Raw genomic sequence first — 19,571 nt, forward strand, 5'->3', positions numbered from 1 at the left:
CCTTCCTGAGCCAGGAAAACCATCTGGAGAGACCTCAGGGCTCTGCTGGGTCCTGGAGAAGATGAGGATGACTCTGCCCAGCCTGCAGGGATGGAGAGCAGATCCCCCAGGCTTGCAGGGACCATCCCTCCCCCAGAACGCTGCCCCAAGCCTGGATCCTTTTCTCCTGTTTGAGCTGGCAGCTCCCAAACGTGCCAGAGTCCCTCAAGGTGTTAATTGTCTCCACAGGGAAAAGATCCCAGATCCAGGTGTCTGGCACACCCATCCAGCTCTGGCCATTCACCTCCTCACTCTTCCCTTTAACACTCAGACTGAGAAATAATGGTAATAAAAAATCTCTGTCCAGGCCACACCCAGCCAAATCCACCAGGGATTTTGCAGGATTAAAACAACTTTGCTGAACACTCAATCACTTCAAAACCAAAGGAAAGGGAACCTGATGGGATAATTAAAGGATTTGCTGCACCAACATCCACAGTGGCACACCCAGAAGCCCTCGGTAAATACTCTCTCCCCCATCCCAAGAGGGAAAAAAAATCTCTGGCAGTGAAAGACGTGTTGTGGACTTCAAAATAAAACATTAAAAATTCAGGAATTTACCCCAGGCCACTGAATTATGCGTGGATTATTAGTGCTAAATCCCTGGTCCCTGGGTGGAGGATTAACATGCAGGCTGGGAACATCAGGGAATGCATGGAGAGGGGTTTGGAGAATAAAATGAATTAAAACCTCCTTGCCCTTGAGAGGCAGAGCCTTGCCAACATCCATTGGAGCATGAGAGATGGAAACCTGGATAGGACAAGGGAGAATGGTTTTAAACTAAATCAGGCAAGATTTGCATTGGATGTGAGGAAGGAATTCCTCCCTGTGAGGGTGGGGAGGCCCTGGGATGGATTTCCCAGAGCAGCTGTGACTGCTCCAGGTTGGAGGAACTTGGAGCAGCCTGGGACAGTGGGAGGTGTCCCTGCCCTGGGACTGGGTGGTCCCTTGAGGTCCCTTTCCACACAAGCATTCCATGATTCCCAGCTCCCATCTCCCTTCCCAGCCAGCTCCTGCCTCTTGACTCCCACCTGGCTGAAATGTCCCCTCCTTCCTCCCCAGGATGTTCCTGAAGGATGGACAACCCCCCTGAAAAGATGGGAGAAGGAGCTGGATGAGCCTGGACCCTCTGGGATGGGAATGTTTGAAATGTCCTTCTGGGTTTCTGCACTCTGGAGAGCTCCTGCTGGTGCCCGAGCTGAGCCCAAACCCCGCTTCCAGCACCCCCTTTATGCCTCCAGTTTTCCATTGCCTGGAGGGAAATCCCACAGGCTGAGCTGTCCCCTGGTCCTGGGCTCCCAGCTGCCAAGGAACATTAATTATAACCCTGAGCAGGCCACTTTAATTAACGAGGGCTTGGCCGGCGAGGTGGGCAGCACCTGCGAGGAGCAGCAGCTGAGGGAGCTCCTGCTTCACCCCTGCCTTGCACCAAGGCCGTGGCAGCATTGGGGCGGTCGGAGAAATTCGGGCCGGGTTTGTTTCTTTGAGCACCTCCGGAGCTGCGGTGTGAGATTTCCATGATGATCCCACGGGGGATGGTGTGGCGCGGGGGAACAAACGGAAGCGAAATCCGTGATCCCGCGTCAGAGGAGCAGCTCTGCGTGCTCCCGGGGCCTGAGCAAACACTGAAATCCAGCCTGGCTCTGCCCAGGATTAAATCGTGCAGCTCTCAGGCCTTGGCAGCGTTCCCTGCCCGCTGCAGCAGAGCCCGTCCTGCCCCCGGCTGCAGCTGGGCTGCTGGAAGGAGGAATTGCTCAAGAGCTCCGAGCAGAACAGGTTTGGGGACACTCACAGCGACACCTCCACACCACCGAGCCGCCCCTGCTGCGAGCTGCTGTGTAAATGCAGGTGAACTTAATGCGAAGAAATGACCATGTCTTGGCTTAATTCAGAAGTTTGATGCACTTCTTTATTATAACTATGGTTAAATACATTCATATGCTACATAAAAAGGAAGAGATTAAAACTACATACTACTTTCTCTATCTCTATCTAGCTCTCCCACGACTCGTGACCCTCTCCTGAGAGTCCACACACAAGTGGATTGGATTGGATTGGATTGGATTGGATTGGATTGGATTGGGTTGGATTGGGTTGGATTGGATTGGATTGGATTGGATTGGATTGGATTGGATTGCATTGCATTGCATTGCATTGCATTGCATTGCATTGGATTGGATTGCATTGGATTGCATTGCATTGGATTGGATTGGATTGGGTTGGATTGGATTGGATTGGATTGGATTGGATTGGATTGGATTGGATTGGATTGGATTGGCCATCGGGCTCAAACAATCCTCACCAGAATCCAGCCAAGCACTCACTCCAGGTAAACAATTCTGCAAACGCATCCCACATAGGAAAAACAAGGAGCAGAAATAGAAATTGTTTTCTCTTTCATTTCTCTCTGTGCACCTCTACGAAAAATCCTGAGAGGGAGAGAGAGGTGCTTGCCACAGGACTGAATGGAACACAGCCCAGGGACAGCCACGCCAGGGTCTGACGTTCTTCCTGGTCCAGGAGTGACTCTGGTGGTGACATGGCTGCACCCTGCCCTGCAGAGGAGATGGAGGAAGGACTTGGGTGATCCCTGTGGGTCCTTTCAAACTCAGGAGATTCCAGGTTCTGTGGTTCCAGAGCCCAGATTTCCAGCAATTGGCTCAAAATCCAGGTTTATCTGGTGTTCTCCTGGAAGGATCCTCTGCCTTTGCCCCGGAAACCCAAATTTAGAAGTAAGGGCATTTCCCATCTGGCCTAAGGATGTCCCAGGAATGGAACTATGGAATCGGGGAATCCTGGAATGGTTTGGGTTGGAAGGGACCAGGACAGGGGCACCTCCCTCTGTCCCAGGCTGCACCAAGCCCCAGTGTCCATTCTGGCCTTGGACACTGCCAGGGATCCAGGGGAAGCCACAGCTGCCGTGGGAAATCCATTCCAGGGCCTCCCCACCCTTTCCCAATATCTGAACTACTCCTCTCCAGGTTCTTGCAGCAGTTTGTAAACCAAGCCTGTGGCTGATGCCTCCCTGACCTTCGTCCCTGGGACACAAAGACCTCGCTTTCCTCCTTTGTGTGGCTCAGACACCCCAAAAGCCACCTCCTTCTTCTCTTTCCTCCCTAAACCCCACCTTTCCCGTGAGATCCCTGCCCTCACACCTCTGCCTGGGAAGCACCTTCAGCCCCTAAATGGGGGCAGATTTCTCTCCCTCGTCCCACCACGAGGGAGCAGCTCCATCCTCCCGGGATGGACCTGAAGCTGCCCCCAGTTCTCCCTGTCCCACGTTGGGACCTTTACCCCCAAAACCTCCAGGCAGAATTCTTTTAGTCTCAGTTTGTGCTCTTTGGGTGGATTTTCCCAGGTTTTGGGGTACAGCAAATCTCCTCCACTCCCAGCGAGACCCAGCCCCTCTTGGATTCCAGAGCAGCAGATTCACAAGCTCCACTGGAGCAGCAAAATGAAATTCTGAGCTCTCTGGGCAGCTCTGTCCCCACCCAGAAGAGGATTTCAGAGCTTTCCTCACGCTGGACTGGCTGGCATGGCCTCGAGGAGCTGCCAGGGCTCCCCGAGGCTCAGCACAGCTCAGAGAACCAAAGCAAATCAGAGTGACAGTGGGGCCAAATCCCATCAGCACAGGCATGGGCACGGGAGGAAACCAGAGCCACGGCCCAGATTTAGAAACAAAACTACTCCAAAAGTCTCTGTACCGTGGCAGGAGGGCAAATCCCAACCCAGGCCTCACCACGCCCAAACCCCACTGAAATCCAGTCACCACAAACAAAAATATCCCACCCTGAACCTTCACCCTCCCTTTCTCCTCCACAGTGAGAAGGAGACAGAGGCTCCACAGAACCCACGCTGGGGTTCTCTCGTTTCAGCCTCAGCACTGAGGAGGGGTGCGGGAAGGACCAGGAAGCAGAAGGAGAAGGAGAAGGAGGGACATGGAGGATGGAAGGTGAAAGAGGTGATGAAAAGAGATGGAAGGAGAGAAGATAAATGGCTCTTCCTCAGAAAATTGAAAAGCAAGACTTGGATATCCTGCCTGCACCTGCTGTGTAAAAACAAAATTCTGGGAGCAGTTTTGAAGCCTGTCCCAGCCCTTTTCCAGCTGTTGATTGCACGGAGACCCCTGCAGAATCCAGGCTGGTGGGAAGGGCTGCAGCCAACCCTGATGGCTGTGGAAGCCTTTCCATGGGGTGTCAGGCTTGTGGAACAGTTCTGCCCTTTTGCCTGCTTCTCCCACCATTCCAGACTCAATCTCCATGGGAAAAACATCCTGAAGCAATGTAGGGATCATGAGAAGTGTGAGGGTTTCATTTGCTGTGTCTGGAGGTTGCCAGAGCAGCTCCTAGAAGCAGCTTCATGGGATGGAACTCTGGGAATTCATCACAAGCTCCCAACCTTGCTCCTGATGCTGTCCCAGAGCCCAGGAATGGCTTCCAATCCCTTCCGCCCCAGGAGGGACAGCTCCAGGCAGGGGGCAGCTGCTGGAGGACCGAAACCATCTCTGTCCTCCTGGCTCTGGGCACAGCAACTTCCCTGGATCCCATTCTGGGTGGGATCGACCTTCAGCTATCAGCTGGTCCTCCACAAACCCCACTGGACCCAGGAACCCAGCACTGGGAATGCTGGGGCTGTCAGATCCCAGCTCAGTGCCCAGATCCAAGTTCAGATCCCAGCTCAGTGCCCAGATCCCAGCTCCACACCCAGATCCCAGCTCCGTGCCCAGATCCCAGCTCAGTACCCAGATCCCAGCTCAGTGCCCAGATCCCAGCTCCACACCCAGATCCCAGCTCAGTGCCCAGATCCCAGCTCAGTACCCAGATCCCAGCTCAGTGCCCAGATCCCAGCTCCACACCCAGATCCCAGCTCAGTGCCCAGATCCCAGCTCAGTGCCCAGATCCCAGCTCAGTGCTCAGATCCCAGCTCCGTGCCCAGATCCCAGCTCCGTGCCCAGATCCCAGCTCAGTGCCCAGATCCCAGCTCCGTGCTCAGATCCCAGCTCCGTGCCCAGATCCCAGCTCCGTGCTCAGATCCCAGCTCCGTGCTCAGATCCCAGCTCCGTGCCCAGATCCCAGCTCCGTGCTCAGATCCCAGCTCCGTGCCCAGATCCCAGCTCCGTGCCCAGATCCCACCTCAATGCCCAGATCCCAGCTCAGTACCCAGATCCCAGCTCGGTGCCCAGATCCCAGCTCGGTGCCCAGATCCCAGCTCAGTACCCAGATCCCAGCTCCACACCCAGATCCCAGCTCCACGCCCAGATCCCAGCTCCGTGCCCAGATCCCAGCTCCGTGCCCAGATCCCAGCTCCGTGCTCAGATCCCAGCTCCACACCCAGATCCCAGCTCCACGCCCAGATCCCAGCTCCGTGCCCAGATCCCAGCTCGGTGCCCAGATCCCAGCTCGGTGCCCAGATCCCAGCTCAGTGCCCAGATCCCAGCTCCGTGCCCAGATCCCAGCTCAGTGCTCAGATCCCAGCTCAGTACCCAGATCCCAGCTCCACACCCAGATCCCAGCTCCACGCCCAGATCCCAGCTCCACGCCCAGATCCCAGCTCCGTGCCCAGATCCCAGCTCCGTGCTCAGATCCCAGCTCCGTGCCCAGATCCCAGCTCCGTGCCCAGATCCCAGCTCAGTGCTCAGATCCCAGCTCAGTGCTCAGATCCCAGCTCCGTGCCCAGATCCCAGCTCTGTGCCCAGATCCCAGCTCTGTGCCCAGATCCCAGCTCAGTGCCCAGATCCCACCTCAATGCCCAGATCCCAGCTCCGTGCTCAGATCCCACCTCAATGCCCAGATCCCAGCTCCGTGCCCAGATCCCAGCTCAGTAACCAGATCCCAGCTCAGTGCCCAGATCCCAGCTCAGTGCCCAGATCCAAGTTCAGATCCCAGCTCAGTGCCCAGATCCCAGCTCAGTGCCCAGATCCTAGCTCTATGCAAAGACCTCAGCTCCATACTGAGATTCCAGCCCCAAATCCACACACAGATCTCAATTCCAACACCTAGATTCCAACTCCACACCTAGATCCCAGCTCCATATCCAGATCCTGGCTCCACATGCAGATCCCAGCTCCACCCCCAGCTCCCAGTTCCACACTCCCCCAAAGCAGAGGCAGGAGCAGCTTCTTGCTCAGGAATTTATTTGAAAATGTTTCATGTAAAGGCCAGGAGGTATTTGGTGCAGTCCAACGTTTCCTCCGGCTTCCTCTGACTGCTGCATCTCAGCCTGAAAAGTATCCTTGCTTTTTATCCCTGTGGACCCCAAAGTTCCCTGCCCTGCTACAAGGGCCATGGACTGACCTTGGGCTCAGGTGAGAGAAGCCAAAAACCTTTTTCTTTCTGCCTCAATCCCAGCTGGTTTTTAGAGGGATTTCTGGAAATAACCCTCTTCTTTCCCTGCCCATCCCTGCACCTCCTCACCAGGAGCAGCTCCCCAGGAAAGGCACTAGCACAGGGATAATGTGCAGGGGACAGGACAGGAGGGGACAGGGAATGAGAATGAGAACCTTGGACCCCCAAGGCTGGAGGGGACAGGGAAAAGAGGCTGCAGGTGTCAGGGGACACAGGACATCATTCCTAGAGCCACCACCAGGACCAATTCCCAGCAGTGTCTAACACTGGTTTTCATTTTCTTTTTTAACTCGGGGATCACCTGGAGCTGGCCTCTTCCAGAGCTCATTCCCTTCCAGCCCATGGCCCCGGATTACTGAGATTTACATAGAATGAGGAAAGCTGAGCTCAGCCTGGCACTGCCCGTGGCACTGCCCTGTGGCACTGCTCCGTGTCACTGCTCGGTGTCACTGCACCGTGTCACAGCCACTCCCCAGTCCCACCCGCAGCACTGGGGCTCTCTGAGGAGTTTGTTTGTGCAATCAAACCCCTGTGCAGCCCAGCCGAGCTCTCCTGCCCGGCTCTGTCACCAGGGTCGTGTCCCACCCTCCCTGCTCCTCACCGACATCACATTCCTGCCAGGCACCCAGCAGGGCCATGGGGGCTCCATCACTTGGGAATCTGCTCCTTGCTGGGTGTCCTGGAGTCTGGCTGGAGTTGTTTCATGGATTGGAGAGAAAAGCATTCATTATTTTCCTGTAAATGTTTATGTGCCCTGGCCTGAACTTCAGCACCCAAACATGGGAAGAATGTTCTCCTCTCTGCCATCCCTTAGGTGGGACTGAAGGGAGGTCCCAGCTTCCATCTCTCATGTCATGGGATGTTGGGAATGGCCAAATCCCAGAGAAGTTGTGGCTGTCTTATCTCTGGAAGTGTCCAAGGTCAAGTTGGATGGGGCTTGGAGCAACCTGGGATAGCGGGAAGTGTCTCTGCCATGGCAGGGGTGGGACAGGATGGCTTTAAAGTGCTTTCCAACCCAAACTGTTCCATGATTCCTGCTGGGCCAAAAGGCTCCGTGGTCTCCACACCCATGGCAATGTCTGATCCCAGCAGGATCCACAGCCTGGCTCTGGCAGCACCAGTCTTGCTGTCTGCTTCCACTAAAGCCCAGCCAAACATTCAGGACTGAACTTGCAAGTCCTTGAGATGGGATAAAGAAACCCAGCAAAGCCTCTCAGGCGGGTTCTGCTCCTGGCCCGCACCCAAGGTCCCTTTGGGAGGCACTGGAGGGAATCGGGGCTGCAATAATCCATGTGCCTCCCTAAGGAACAACAAACATAGCCAGAGCCAACAGAAGCTCTGTGCAAAAAGGGATTTAGGACTCGGCCTGAAAGGCAGAGAAGGTGGGGATTTTTCCCTACTTTGCTCCCCTGGGTGAATGTCCTTCGGCAGTGGGAGAAAATCCCTTCTCCTGATGGTCACCAAAAGGGACCTTAAACCCCTCTCTCACTGCCACAGCTCCCTGCTGGAGAGGGGCTTGGGACAAGGGATGGAGGGACAGGACACAGGGAATGGCTTCCCACTGCCAGAGGGCAGGGCTGGATGGGAGATTGGGATGGAATTCTCCCTGTGAGGGTGGGGAGACCCTGGGATGTGTTTCCCAGAGCAGCTGTGGCTGCCCCATCCCTGGCAGTGGCCAAGGCCAGGCTGGACAGGGCTTGGAGCAGCCTGGGATAGTGGGACGTGTTCCTGCCCATGGCAGAGGGTTGGAATTCAATGGTTTTTAATACCCTTTCCAACCCAAACCAGTCTGGAATCAGGCAACAGGAGCCAAATCCTGGAAAAACCCAGCAGAGACTCCCTCCCACAGTGAGGGTCCTGTTTGGCCCTGTCCCTGCTGAGGGACCCCCACTCACAGCCCACAGCCCCTCCTGTCTGGGGATCCTACCACGATCAGGACTTCCAGGGTGCAAAGATCCCTGGAGCCCAACTGCTGCTGCTGCTCCAATTCCCGGATGGAAGCCAGGCCAAGGGTTTCTGCCCCTGCTGGTCCCAAGACAGGTGAGTCCATTCCTTCATTCCATCTGCTTCCCAAGCCCACGGCTGCCATTCCCCACACTCTGCTGGGGAGCAGGGTGGCACCAAATGCTCAGGCACATCCTTCTTCCAAGCTGCCAACAGAGAACCTCAACCAAGAACAGCATTTGTCACAATACAAAAATTTAACTTTTTTCTTTTAAAGGCTGCTTTTGAAGAACTCTCCAAGACAGGATTTCAGTTTTGCCCATTCCAGTTTTACCTATTCCAGTTTTACACATTTCAGTTTTTCCCCTTCTTTGTGAGACAGAAATCTTGCATTTCAAGGAACAACAGAACCAAAACCATTCAAGTTTGTACAAAATTTTCTCCTAAGCCTTATTCCAGTGGTGGATTCTCCAGTGTCCAGTGAAAAGGACGTTTGCTGCCATGGGAAGCAGCAGTTCAGGTTGTCCCATAGGCTATTTTAGAGGAGTGGGAGTCGCCTGCAGGTGCTCCCTGCTCCCAGAAAAGAGCAAAAAATGGGATTTCCAGCAGGGTCTGGGTAGCGCATGGGACTCCTGTGACAGGTCGGATCCAAGCAGGAAAATGTGCTTTGTTTATGCAATAAGTGTTTTTGTGGCTCCGAGGTATTTCAGATGGAATGGAGATACCTCAGGATGTTTATACTTTCCTGGAAGCCAGGGGAGCAGAGATATCAGGGCCATCTAAAGCACTGGAGGAGCTCCTGGTTGTGCAAGAACCGTTCCCTGCTTGCAAAACGTTCTTCAAAATACGGCACCTTGGAAACGTGGCACCGGGACCTTTCCTGCTGCACCAGCATGGGGCTCAAACATGGGATTCCAAACACAGGGCTCCAAACACAGGGCTCCAAACATGGACACCAACAAGAGGCTCAAACACAGGGTTCCAAACACAGACACCAACACGGGGCTCAAACGTGGGATTCCAAACACAGGGCTCCAAACACAGGGCTCCAATCATGGACACCAACAAGAGGCTCAAACACAGGGTTCCAAACACAGGGCTCCAAACATGGGGTTCCAAACACAGACACCAACACGGGGCTCAAACATGGGATTCCAAACACAGGGTTCCAAACACAGGGCTCCAAACATGGGGTTCACACATGGACACCAACACGGGGCTCAAACATGGGATTCCAAACACAGGGTTCCAAACACAGGGCTCCAAACATGGGGTTCACACATGGACACCAACACGGGGCTCAAACGTGGGATTCCAAACACAGGGCTCCAAACAAGGACACCAACACGGGGCTCAAACACGGGGCTCAAACATGGGATTCCAAACACAGGGCTCCAAACATGGACACCAACAAGAGGCTCAAACACGGGATTCCAAACACAGAGCTCCAAACATGGGGCTCAAACATGGGGTTCTAAACACAGGGCTTAAACACGGACATCAACACAGGACTCAAACATGGACACCAACACCAGATTCTAAACACAGAAAACCCACAAAGGGCTCCAAACACAGGGCTCCAAACATGGGGTTCACACATGGACACCAACACGGGGCTCAAACGTGGGGTTCCAAACACAGGGCTCCAAACATGGACACCAACACGGGGCTCAAACACGGGGTTCCAAACATGGGATTCCAAACACAGGACTCCAAACATGGGGTTCCAAACACAGACACCAACACGGGGCTCAAACACGGGGTCCCAAACACAGGGCTCCAAACACAGGGCTCCAAACACAGGGCTCCAAACATGGGGTTCACACATGGACACCAACACGGGGTCCCAAACACAGGGCTCCAAACATGGGGCTCAAATATGGACACCAACACGGGGCTCAAACATGGGATTCCAAACACAGGGCTCCAAACATGGGGCTCAAACATGGGGTTCCAAACACAGGGCTTAAACACAGACATCAACACAGAACCCAAACATGGACACCAACACCAGATTCTAAACACAGAAAACCCACAAAGGGCTCCAAACACAGGGCTCCAAACATGGGGTTCCAAACAGAGACACCAACATGGGGCTCAAACACGGGGTTCCAAACACAGGGCTCCAAACATGGGGTTCCAAACAGAGACACCAACATGGGGCTCAAACATGGGGTTCCAAACACAGGGTTCCAAACATGGGGCTCAAACATGGACACCAACATGGGACTCAAACACGGGGTTCCAAACACAGGGTTCCAAACACAGGGCTCCAAACATGGGCCTCAAACATGGACACCAACATGGGACTCAAACACGGGGTCCCAAACACAGGGTTCCAAACACAGGGCTCCAAACATGGGGCTCAAACATGGACACCAACATGGGACTCAAACACGGGGTTCCAAACACAGGGCTCCAAACAAGGACACCAACACGGGGCTCAAAGACGGGGTTCCAAACACAGGGCTCCAAACTTGGAGCTCAAACATGGACACCAACATGGGGATCCAAACACCAACACAGGGCATCAACAAGGGGTTCCAAACATGGGGCTCAAACACAGGGCTCAAACATGGACACCAACATGGGGATCCAAACACCAACACAGGGCATCAACAAGGGGTTCCAAACATGGGGCTCAAACACAGGGCTCAAACACAGGGTTCAGTACACAGGGCTCCAAACACAGGGCTTAAACACAGGATTCCAAACACGGACACCAACACGGGGCTCAAACACAGACACCAACACCAGATTCCAAACACAGGCAACCCACAAAGGGCTCAAACACGGGGTTCCAAACACAGACACCAGCACAGGATTCAAACATGGACATCACCAGATTCCAAACACAAGGAACCCACAAAGGGCTCCAAACATGGGGTTCCAAACACAGGCCATCAACATCGGGCTCCAAACAGTGGGTTCTAAACACAGACACCAACATGGGGCTCAAATACAGGGAACCAACGCAGGGCTCCAAACACGGGGTTCCAAACATGAGCCACCAACATGGGGCTCCAAACACTGGGCACCAGCATGGGGCACCAGCCGGAGGCACCAGCATGGGGTTCCAAACACGGCGATGCAGCATGGTACGCCAACACAGAGTTCCAGTCATGGGCTTCCAAACACAGCGAACCCACATGGGGTTCCAACACAGGGTTCCAACATGAGACACCAAAATGAGGCTCCAAACATGAGGCACCAACATGGGGTTCAAACAGAGGGTACCAACAGACCATTACAAAGACAGAGTTCCAAATATGGGCACCCACACAGGGCTCCAAACACTGGACACCAGCACGGGGTTCCAAACACAGGGTTCCAACATGAAGCACCAACACAAGCACCACCATGAGGCACCAGCTCAGGGATCCACACAGGGCACCATCAAGGGGTTCCAAACATGATGTTCCAGCATGGAGTTCCAATGTGGAACATGAACACAAGGAATCCATGGGCTGGAACACGGGCACTAACATGGGGTTCCAAACATGGGCACCAACACAGGGCACAAATACAGGGTTCCAAACATGGGGTTCCAAACATGGCACCAACATGGGGCACCAACATGGGACACAAATGCAGGGTTCCAAACATGGGGTTCCAACACAGGACATGAAGATGAGGGACCAACACAGGGTTTAAACATGAGGCACCAGCACAGGGCATCCACATGGTGTTGCAAACATGCGGCTCCGAACATAAGACATCAACGTGGGGCTCCAACACAGGGCACCAGCATGAGGCACCCACATGGGTTCCAACCTTCTGCAGATGCCAACCTGCTCCTCCAAGATCATTAAATTTGCACTTGGTCCCAGGGAGGGCTGATAACACCGTCACACTCCAGGGGCTGGGGCTAACAGGTAAAATAATGCACTTTCCCAAACTCGTTGGACTCCCTCCAGGGCTGGAATGCTCCTGGCTGCTCCCAAAGCAGCAGCACACCTGGGGTGAGGTGGAAAGCCACATTTCCATCATCTCCAGTAGCTCCAGGACCCCCTCCTAGACAGAACAGATTCAACAGCCCATTCCCAACCCTCCAGCTTGTGGCATCTCCCATTTTTCTGGGGTAGTGCCCAACTGTGGCACAGCCAGGAAACCTTGGCTCTGCCACTGGCTCAGTGTCTGGAGTCAGCAGGATCTGCTTTTGTGCAGTGGATGGATTCCTCTGTAAAACCAGTGGAATTACAGTGCTGGGGGTCTCTGGGGAAAGCTGGGATGGGCTGTTCTTGCTGGAAAACACCATCTCCCAGCAAATGCCATTGACACCATGACAGCCAGTCTCGAAATGCAGCTCTGACCCTTTCCCCACAGTCCAGCACCACAGGAACCCTCCCCCATGGCACAGACAGCTCCAAGCTCAAAACAAACATCTCCAGTTTCAGCACCAGCATCTCCAAGCTCAGTACAAACAAGCTGCCATGAGTTTTGCATTTCCAGACAAAAGTCAGGACCATGGGGTTGGACTTCTAAGTTGCTCAGAACTAATCCTGCTGACTTCTTCTTTTTAATTAGTCCTGAGCACTGAGATATCCCCACGCTCCTCACGAGTAACCACTAATCAGGCAGGGTATGAGCTCCAGTAATTACCCAGATTTGATCTCCATCCTCCCTGCAGTAATTGCAGCCCTGAGTAACTCCTGCCCTGAGAAGGGCTGAGCCCTGTGCCAGGCATGTGGAGCACGAGCCTGGCCAGGACCGTGATCGTGGTGCTCAGCAGCACCCAAATCCCTTTAGCCTCCAAGCCTGTTTTACGAGACTGACTCCACTGCTGGAAAAGCTCTGTCTGGAGAGATGCTGGGGCGGGACACAGTCCAAGGGGAGGATTTTCAGAGGAAAAGGTTTTATTAGACCACAGTCCCACCTTGTTCAGACTCAGCCATGGGCTGGACTTGTTTTTCCCACAGTCCCTCACTTGTTAAGAGCCATGTTCCCTAAAACCATTGTTTAGAGAAAAAAAGAGGGAGAGGGAGAGGGAGAGGGAGAGGGAGAGGGAGAGGGAGAGGGGAAGGAGGAAGGGAGAAAAGAAGGGGAAAGGGAAAAAAAGAGAGGAGGAGAAAGAAAATGAGAAGGGGAAAGTGGAGGAGGAAGGAAGGGAGACAAGAAGGGAGAAGGAGGAAGACGAGAACAACGGTTCCATTGGAAGGGACATATGTCCATCCTCTGCTCCACCTGGGAGCTCCTGGGATACCCCATCATTCCATGATATAATCCCACCAATGTGGAACATTTGCCATTAGCCCCATGGCACTTGCACAACTCCTCTGGAAGGGAAAAATACTCAGTTTATTGTAGAGCAAGAGCCTTTGTTAGAGCCCAAACGTGGACACTTGGTCCTGGGGCTCTGTATCCCTCTGGGATAAAACGGTCCTTCCAGCTACAGCTGGAGGAGTGATCACACCTCAGAGCTGGCCCTGGAGAGGAAAAACCAGCTCCTCAATTTCCAGTAAAGCCACCAACCCCAATGACAAGGCGAGGAAAAGGTTTTGCAGATATCCTTCAGGAATGGGAAATGGAGAAAAGGGAAAAGAAACTTCTTGGGCAAGGAGCAGATGGGAAGAATCAAACCCCAGAAAAGAAATTCTCACTCTGGGATTGACACCGAGAACTAAAAGGATGTTTATGAAGAGCAGAGTTGGCCAAAATGGCCATAATTGGGGCACAGTTGGTGCTCCAGTCCTGGGGTCACATTTTCACATGGGAATTTCTGACAGTCTGCTTTGGGATTGATTCCCAATTTTCTGGGTAGGAAATCTGTGCCCAGGCTGTAAAATTCTGGTGCTATGAGCAGCTGAGCTGTAGTGAACCCCTTTTGTGCCTCCCTTGCACTCACTTTTCATGGAATCATGGAACATCCTTGGTTGGAAGGCACCCTCAAGGATCATTGAATCCAACTCCTGTCCCCGCACAGGACACCCCCAGGAATCCCTCCACGTTCCTGGATTTTTCTGGTTGTTAAATCACAGCCCACTGACTGATTTTCAGCACAACCTGAGCTCAGCTCCAGCTCTGCAGATCCCCCATTGCTTCCTGCCCTTTGCATGTTCCCAGCTGCAAGAGCAGCTCTGGGGATCGATCCCAGGTAAGGAAGCCCAGGAGAAAAGGAGCAGTCCTTGCCAGCACTGCTGGAGGCTGATCTGCGACCTCCCCAGGGCGGCGAGCGCCGCATTCCCCGGCTCTCATAGACGGGGCAGGATCTGATGTGCCCTCAGCTGGAACACAGAAGGAAAAAAGCATCATATTTCCCAGGACCATGATCCCATCCCCTTCAGCAGCTGATCCTGTGGCCCTCCCGCCTCCAGGTATATAAATGTTGTCCCGGGTGACCCTCAGGGACACAGCAGGAGGTGGGCACTGAGGACGCTGTGGGCAGGATCGTTCCCAGGAGCCTCCATGATGTGGGAACTGCGCTCCATCGCCTTCACCAGGGCCGTCCTTGCGGAATTCCTGGCCACTTTGGTCTTCGTCCTCTTCGGCCTCGGCTCTGCCCTGAACTGGCCCTCGGCGCCGGCCCCGAGCACCCTGCAGATCGCGCTGGCCTTCGGCTTGGCCATCGGGACGCTGGTGCAGGCCCTGGGCCACGTCAGCGGCGCCCACATCAACCCCGCCGTGACCCTGGGCTGCCTGCTGGGCTCGCAGCTCTCCCTGCTCCGCGCCCTCTTCTACGTGGCGGCGCAGCTGCTGGGCGGCGTGGTGGGCGCTGCCATCCTGCACGAGGTCACGCCGCCCGACGCCCGCGAGGGGCTGGCCCTCAACAAGGTCAGCCTGCGGCGCCGGGTGGGCTTGGCAGGCGGGGGGACACGGGCAGGGTCTTTGGGAACCCGAGGGGTGGGAGGAAGGGGCTTGTGGCCAGCCCCAGAAACCCCCTCAGCTGCCCCGAAACCTCCAGCTGGGGATCCCGGAATTCCCTAAAATTCCCACTGGGAATTTTCCTCAGACAACCGGGAGAGGCCCAAAATCGGGGGTATTCTGTGGGAATTTCATTCCAAATCCACCCAAAAAATCCCTAAAAACCCCCTCAGCTCCCCAAAATCTCCTGCCAGGGATCCCAGAATTCCCAAAATTCCTGAAAAATTCCCAGAATTCCAGGTGAGGAAGCCTCTGAATGCCACAGCTCAGTACCTGCTGGACCCTGCTGCTCCAACAGTGCTGCCAGGAGCAGGGATGAAGGCAGGACTCATCTTCCTCCTCTAGTTTTAGGGCTAAAATTTCCTGAGGTCCATCAGCTATTTCCCACTGAGCCACTTCTTCCACCTGGGAAATTTTTGCTCTTTTCATATTGGTGCCAAAAACATCTCCTGTGTTTGGGGCTAAAGCCAGAGGAAGGATCCATCTGGTCACAGACACACCCCTTGGAGTCACAACCATCTCATTTCTCATTTTTCCCCAGGACTGTACTCAGGGGACTTGGATTCTGGGGCTCCCAGGGGTTTAAGGAAGGAGACATCCAAAACACCACCTCTGCATTCCTCTGTCCCAGGCTCGTGCAATTTCCCCTCTGGTGGGGGTACATGCAGCCTTTCCCTGGCTCTGTTTTGGCCAAGCCACAGTTCCCAGGTTGCTGAAGTGGTGGGCAGAGGAGGGATTTGGGTCTACATCCCAGATTTTCATTAGATTCAGCTTGTTGCCTCCCACCGTGGAGGAATGATCGCACCAAATCCAGCTGGTTCATCCCAAAACCCAATACATGGATTCCCCAGAGCTTCACAAGGACCTCAGGCTGGTTTCAGACAAGGAAAAAAATAAAGCCAGGGAAGCTTAGGAAGCCATGGGGGATTCTCCAATGGTATCCTGGCCTCCAACACCCCCTTCCCCACAGGAGGGGGAAAAGGAATTGAAACCCAGGGATTCACTGTCCCACCCCAGCGGGGCACAGGCACCTGCCAGGATCAGCATCACCCAACCCCAAGGGAGCTGGGTTGGGAAGCAGCACATGGAAATCACCTTTCCCACAGCAGGGAGGCACTGCCAGGACTCAGCTGCGCTGCCAGAGTGATTAAGAGGGTTAAAAAGAGGGATTTGTGGTTTACTCTGAATGAAGCGATTTAGACTGGTAATGACTGAGGGTAATAAAAGCGGGAGGTTTAAGGGAGACTCAGACTGCTCAGCTTTGTTGGTTTACAGCTTAAACCACCCAAAAGTGGGAACCGGGGATTTTGAGCAGGCTTTTATCCCCTGTGAGCTGTTCATCGTGTGGCTGCCTGCACAGATTACCCCTGTAAAAAGGGAGGGGAATACTGGGCAGGAGAATGAGGAAGATCTGACTCTGGAGCTGGGGCAGGACCTTCCTGGGACCGCCAAGCAATGGGATTAGATTTGGGGGACACGGGGAAAGAAGGGACTGAGTTGGAGGAGAGGGGGTGCCACTAGGATCAGCCCCAGATCAGACCTGACAAATTCTCTGAGTCAAAAAAGTGTGCAAAGGGAATTTTTTTTTTTTTCTCATGCAAAAATATTTATTTTCAATGTCTTCAAAATGCAACTTGTAAACTTTTCCAAAAGGCATTTCGAGTAGGAGGAAAAGAAAAAAAAAAAGAAAAATACAAAAAAATTACCAATAAAATATCCTGAGAGGTCAATCAAGCATTTCCCATTGAGCCACTTCTACCTGGGAAGTATTTTCTTATTGGTGCCAAAAATCTCCCCTGTCTCCTTTGGCTCCCCCTGATTTTGGATTCCTCCTCCATATTTCCCATCCACTCACAGAACTCAGCCTTGGAACATGTTTTTCCTCCCATTCCAGCTGCACAATGAGACCACGACGGGGCAGGCGGTGACGGTGGAGCTGTTCCTCACCTTCCAGCTGGTCCTGTGCATCTTTGCTTCCACAGACGAGCGGCGTGAGGACAACCTGGGCTCCCCTGCCCTCTCCATTGGCCTCTCTGTGGCTGTGGGGCACCTCCTCGGGGTGAGTGGATAGGCCAAAACTTGGCATTTTTGGGGTTCTTTTTTGGTTTATGCCCCAAGTTGGTTTGGCTGCATCTCCAGGCTTGGCAGGGAATATGAAACCCGTGGTTTTCCAGTAGAGAGAGGGAAAAATCCCACCAAAGCCATGGGGGAGCTATGGCCTGAGCTCAGCCTTTATTTGGCATGAAAAACTTGATTTTCTGGACCCTGCCTCTCCTTGAGTCCCATGGGGAGTTCCAGGGATCTGTGGGATCTCTCCTGGAGCGAACGAGTTGGCCGCTGGGGCTCTCAAGTGCAGGATGAGCCTGGGAAGTGTTTGGGATGGATGCTCGGGGGAATCCCACCTGCGTGACGGCCCAAAGCAGCCCCACTCCCAGTGCACGCGGGAAAGCGCTGCTGGTCTCACCACACCTTCCATCCTCAGCGCTCCACGAGCCCCTGCATCCATGGGACCCTTCCTCTCCTGTCCTCAGAGGCACGAGAGGGAATTTTCTGCAGGACTGGGAGCTCATCCCCACAGCTCCTGGGGCTGCAGCACAGCAACACCTCACAGTGCTGACTCAGGTGGTGGCAGCTCCTGGGATCCCTTTTCCCGGAACAGGAATGCTGAAGGGTGAAGCAGCAGCTCAGCTGTCACCCTAATGACACCCCAAATTTTTTACAAATGAGGCAAAAGGGCTTAAGCTGACAGCAGCCATGGTGTTCCCGGCAGATCCGCTACACCGGCTGCTCCATGAATCCCGCCAGGTCCTTCGCCCCTGCGGTCGTCGTTGGAGACTTCAGCGACCACTGGGTGAGAATTCGGCTCTGGGAGTTGTGTTGGATGAGTCCCCCAAACTGCCAATATTCCTTGAAACTCAGCAAGCCAGACAAATTCCAGGCATTTCCATGCCAGCTCCCAGCTGGAGGAGAGAAGGAGAGATTAGGAGAAAGAGGTGGGGCTGCTGGGTGTTTAATTGGCTTTTCCAAACTGGGAGCATTGCAACAGGATCAGGGTGTAAGGTCTGTTGACGTGACTTAGCACAGGGAACAAAAGCAATGGAGAGTGGAGCTGCTGCCAGTCCTGGGGAACTTTCCTGGTTCCTGGATCTAGGTACGCCTTTGGGAACAACCCCTGGCTCCCCAGGGAATGGTCATGGCTCTGAGCCTGCCGGAGCTCCAGGAGCATTTTGGCAGTGCTCTCAGGCACAGGGTGGGGTTGGTGGTGGCTTTCCTGAGCAGGGCCAGAAGCTGGATTTTGAGGATCCTTGTGGGTCCTTTCCAGCTCAGGAGATTCCATGATTTCATTGGTTTCATCTATAAAGAGCCTGGCTGGAGGCAGAAGGTGGTTCCTGATGTGTTCCAAGGTGTCTGGCCCAGGCAGTGCCTCCACCTCCTCCTCTTCCTGCTCCTCCTCCAACAGCAACCCATGAGTGGGTAGGAAAATGCTCCTCCAGATGATGCCACATCACTCAGCACGTTCACAATGGGCCTGTCGTTAATGCAGTCTGAGCAGAGGGGGAATGGTAGAAGAGGACGGTTTGGAATATCCCGGCAGTGGTGGGGAGCTCAGATCCCCAGCGATGGCCAAAGCAGAGCTGAGTTCGTGTTTTGTTCCCAGGAAGGAACCCAAGCCCCTGGAATGCCCCTCGGAGATCCCAGTTCTTCCAAAGTCAGGCTGGGTTTTGCTCACCCCACTTTTCTCTCCTCTCCAGGTGTTCTGGGTAGGTCCCCTGATTGGGGCTGCAGCAGCTTCCATCCTCTACAACTACGTCCTGTTCCCGCAGGCCAAAACCTTCTCGGAGCGCTTGGCCATCCTCAAGGGCTGCGAGCCCGAGCAGGACTGGGCCGAGCGCGAGGCCCGGCGGCGCCAGTCCGTGGAGCTGCACTCTCCCCAGACCCTGCCCAGGGGGATGTCTGAGAAGGTGTAGCCAAACCTCTCCCTGGGCCGAGAGAGGAGCTGGAAACCTCTGGCATGGCTCCAGTGCTCGTCCAGAGGAGCATCTCACCCCTCTCCTCTGTCCCTTCGTTTCTCCTGGGGCACTGAAGTTGACTCCTCTCCCGGGGAGATGCTGTGCTGTCCCACCCACCTCCTGTCCCCAGCTCTGCCCATGCCCGGGGGGTTTCTGCTCTGGGGGACAGCCAGTAAATCCCGACCCCGCAGGAACAAGGGAGCTCCCCAGGATGCCCTCTTCCACGTCCCCCTCGCAGGACACGGAGCTTGGCTGAGGCTGCTCCCTCCCAGAGAGCTCCGAGGAGCCTGAGGAGTGTTCATTACCCTGGGTGTGGAGGTTGCCACCCGATGCCTCATTGCTGCTGCGCTCTGCTCCCGTCTCGGGTCCCCGC

General features: G+C 54.5%; 1 protein-coding gene across 1 annotated transcript; it reads left to right on the forward strand.

The window, feature by feature from the left end:
- Positions 1 to 14,732: 14,732 nt before the first annotated feature.
- AQP2 (aquaporin 2) lies at positions 14,733 to 19,156 on the forward strand. The gene is made up of 4 exons (XM_021543946.2): positions 14,733 to 15,098; positions 17,083 to 17,247; positions 17,959 to 18,039; positions 18,941 to 19,156. Exons 1-4 carry the CDS (start codon positions 14,733 to 14,735, stop codon positions 19,154 to 19,156), a joined length of 828 nt encoding a protein of 275 aa, XP_021399621.1.
- The last annotated feature ends 415 nt before the right edge of the window (positions 19,157 to 19,571 follow it).

The sequence above is a fragment of the Lonchura striata genome, chromosome 27, assembly GCF_046129695.1.
Source record: "Lonchura striata isolate bLonStr1 chromosome 27, bLonStr1.mat, whole genome shotgun sequence".
NCBI lineage: Eukaryota > Metazoa > Chordata > Aves > Passeriformes > Estrildidae > Lonchura > Lonchura striata.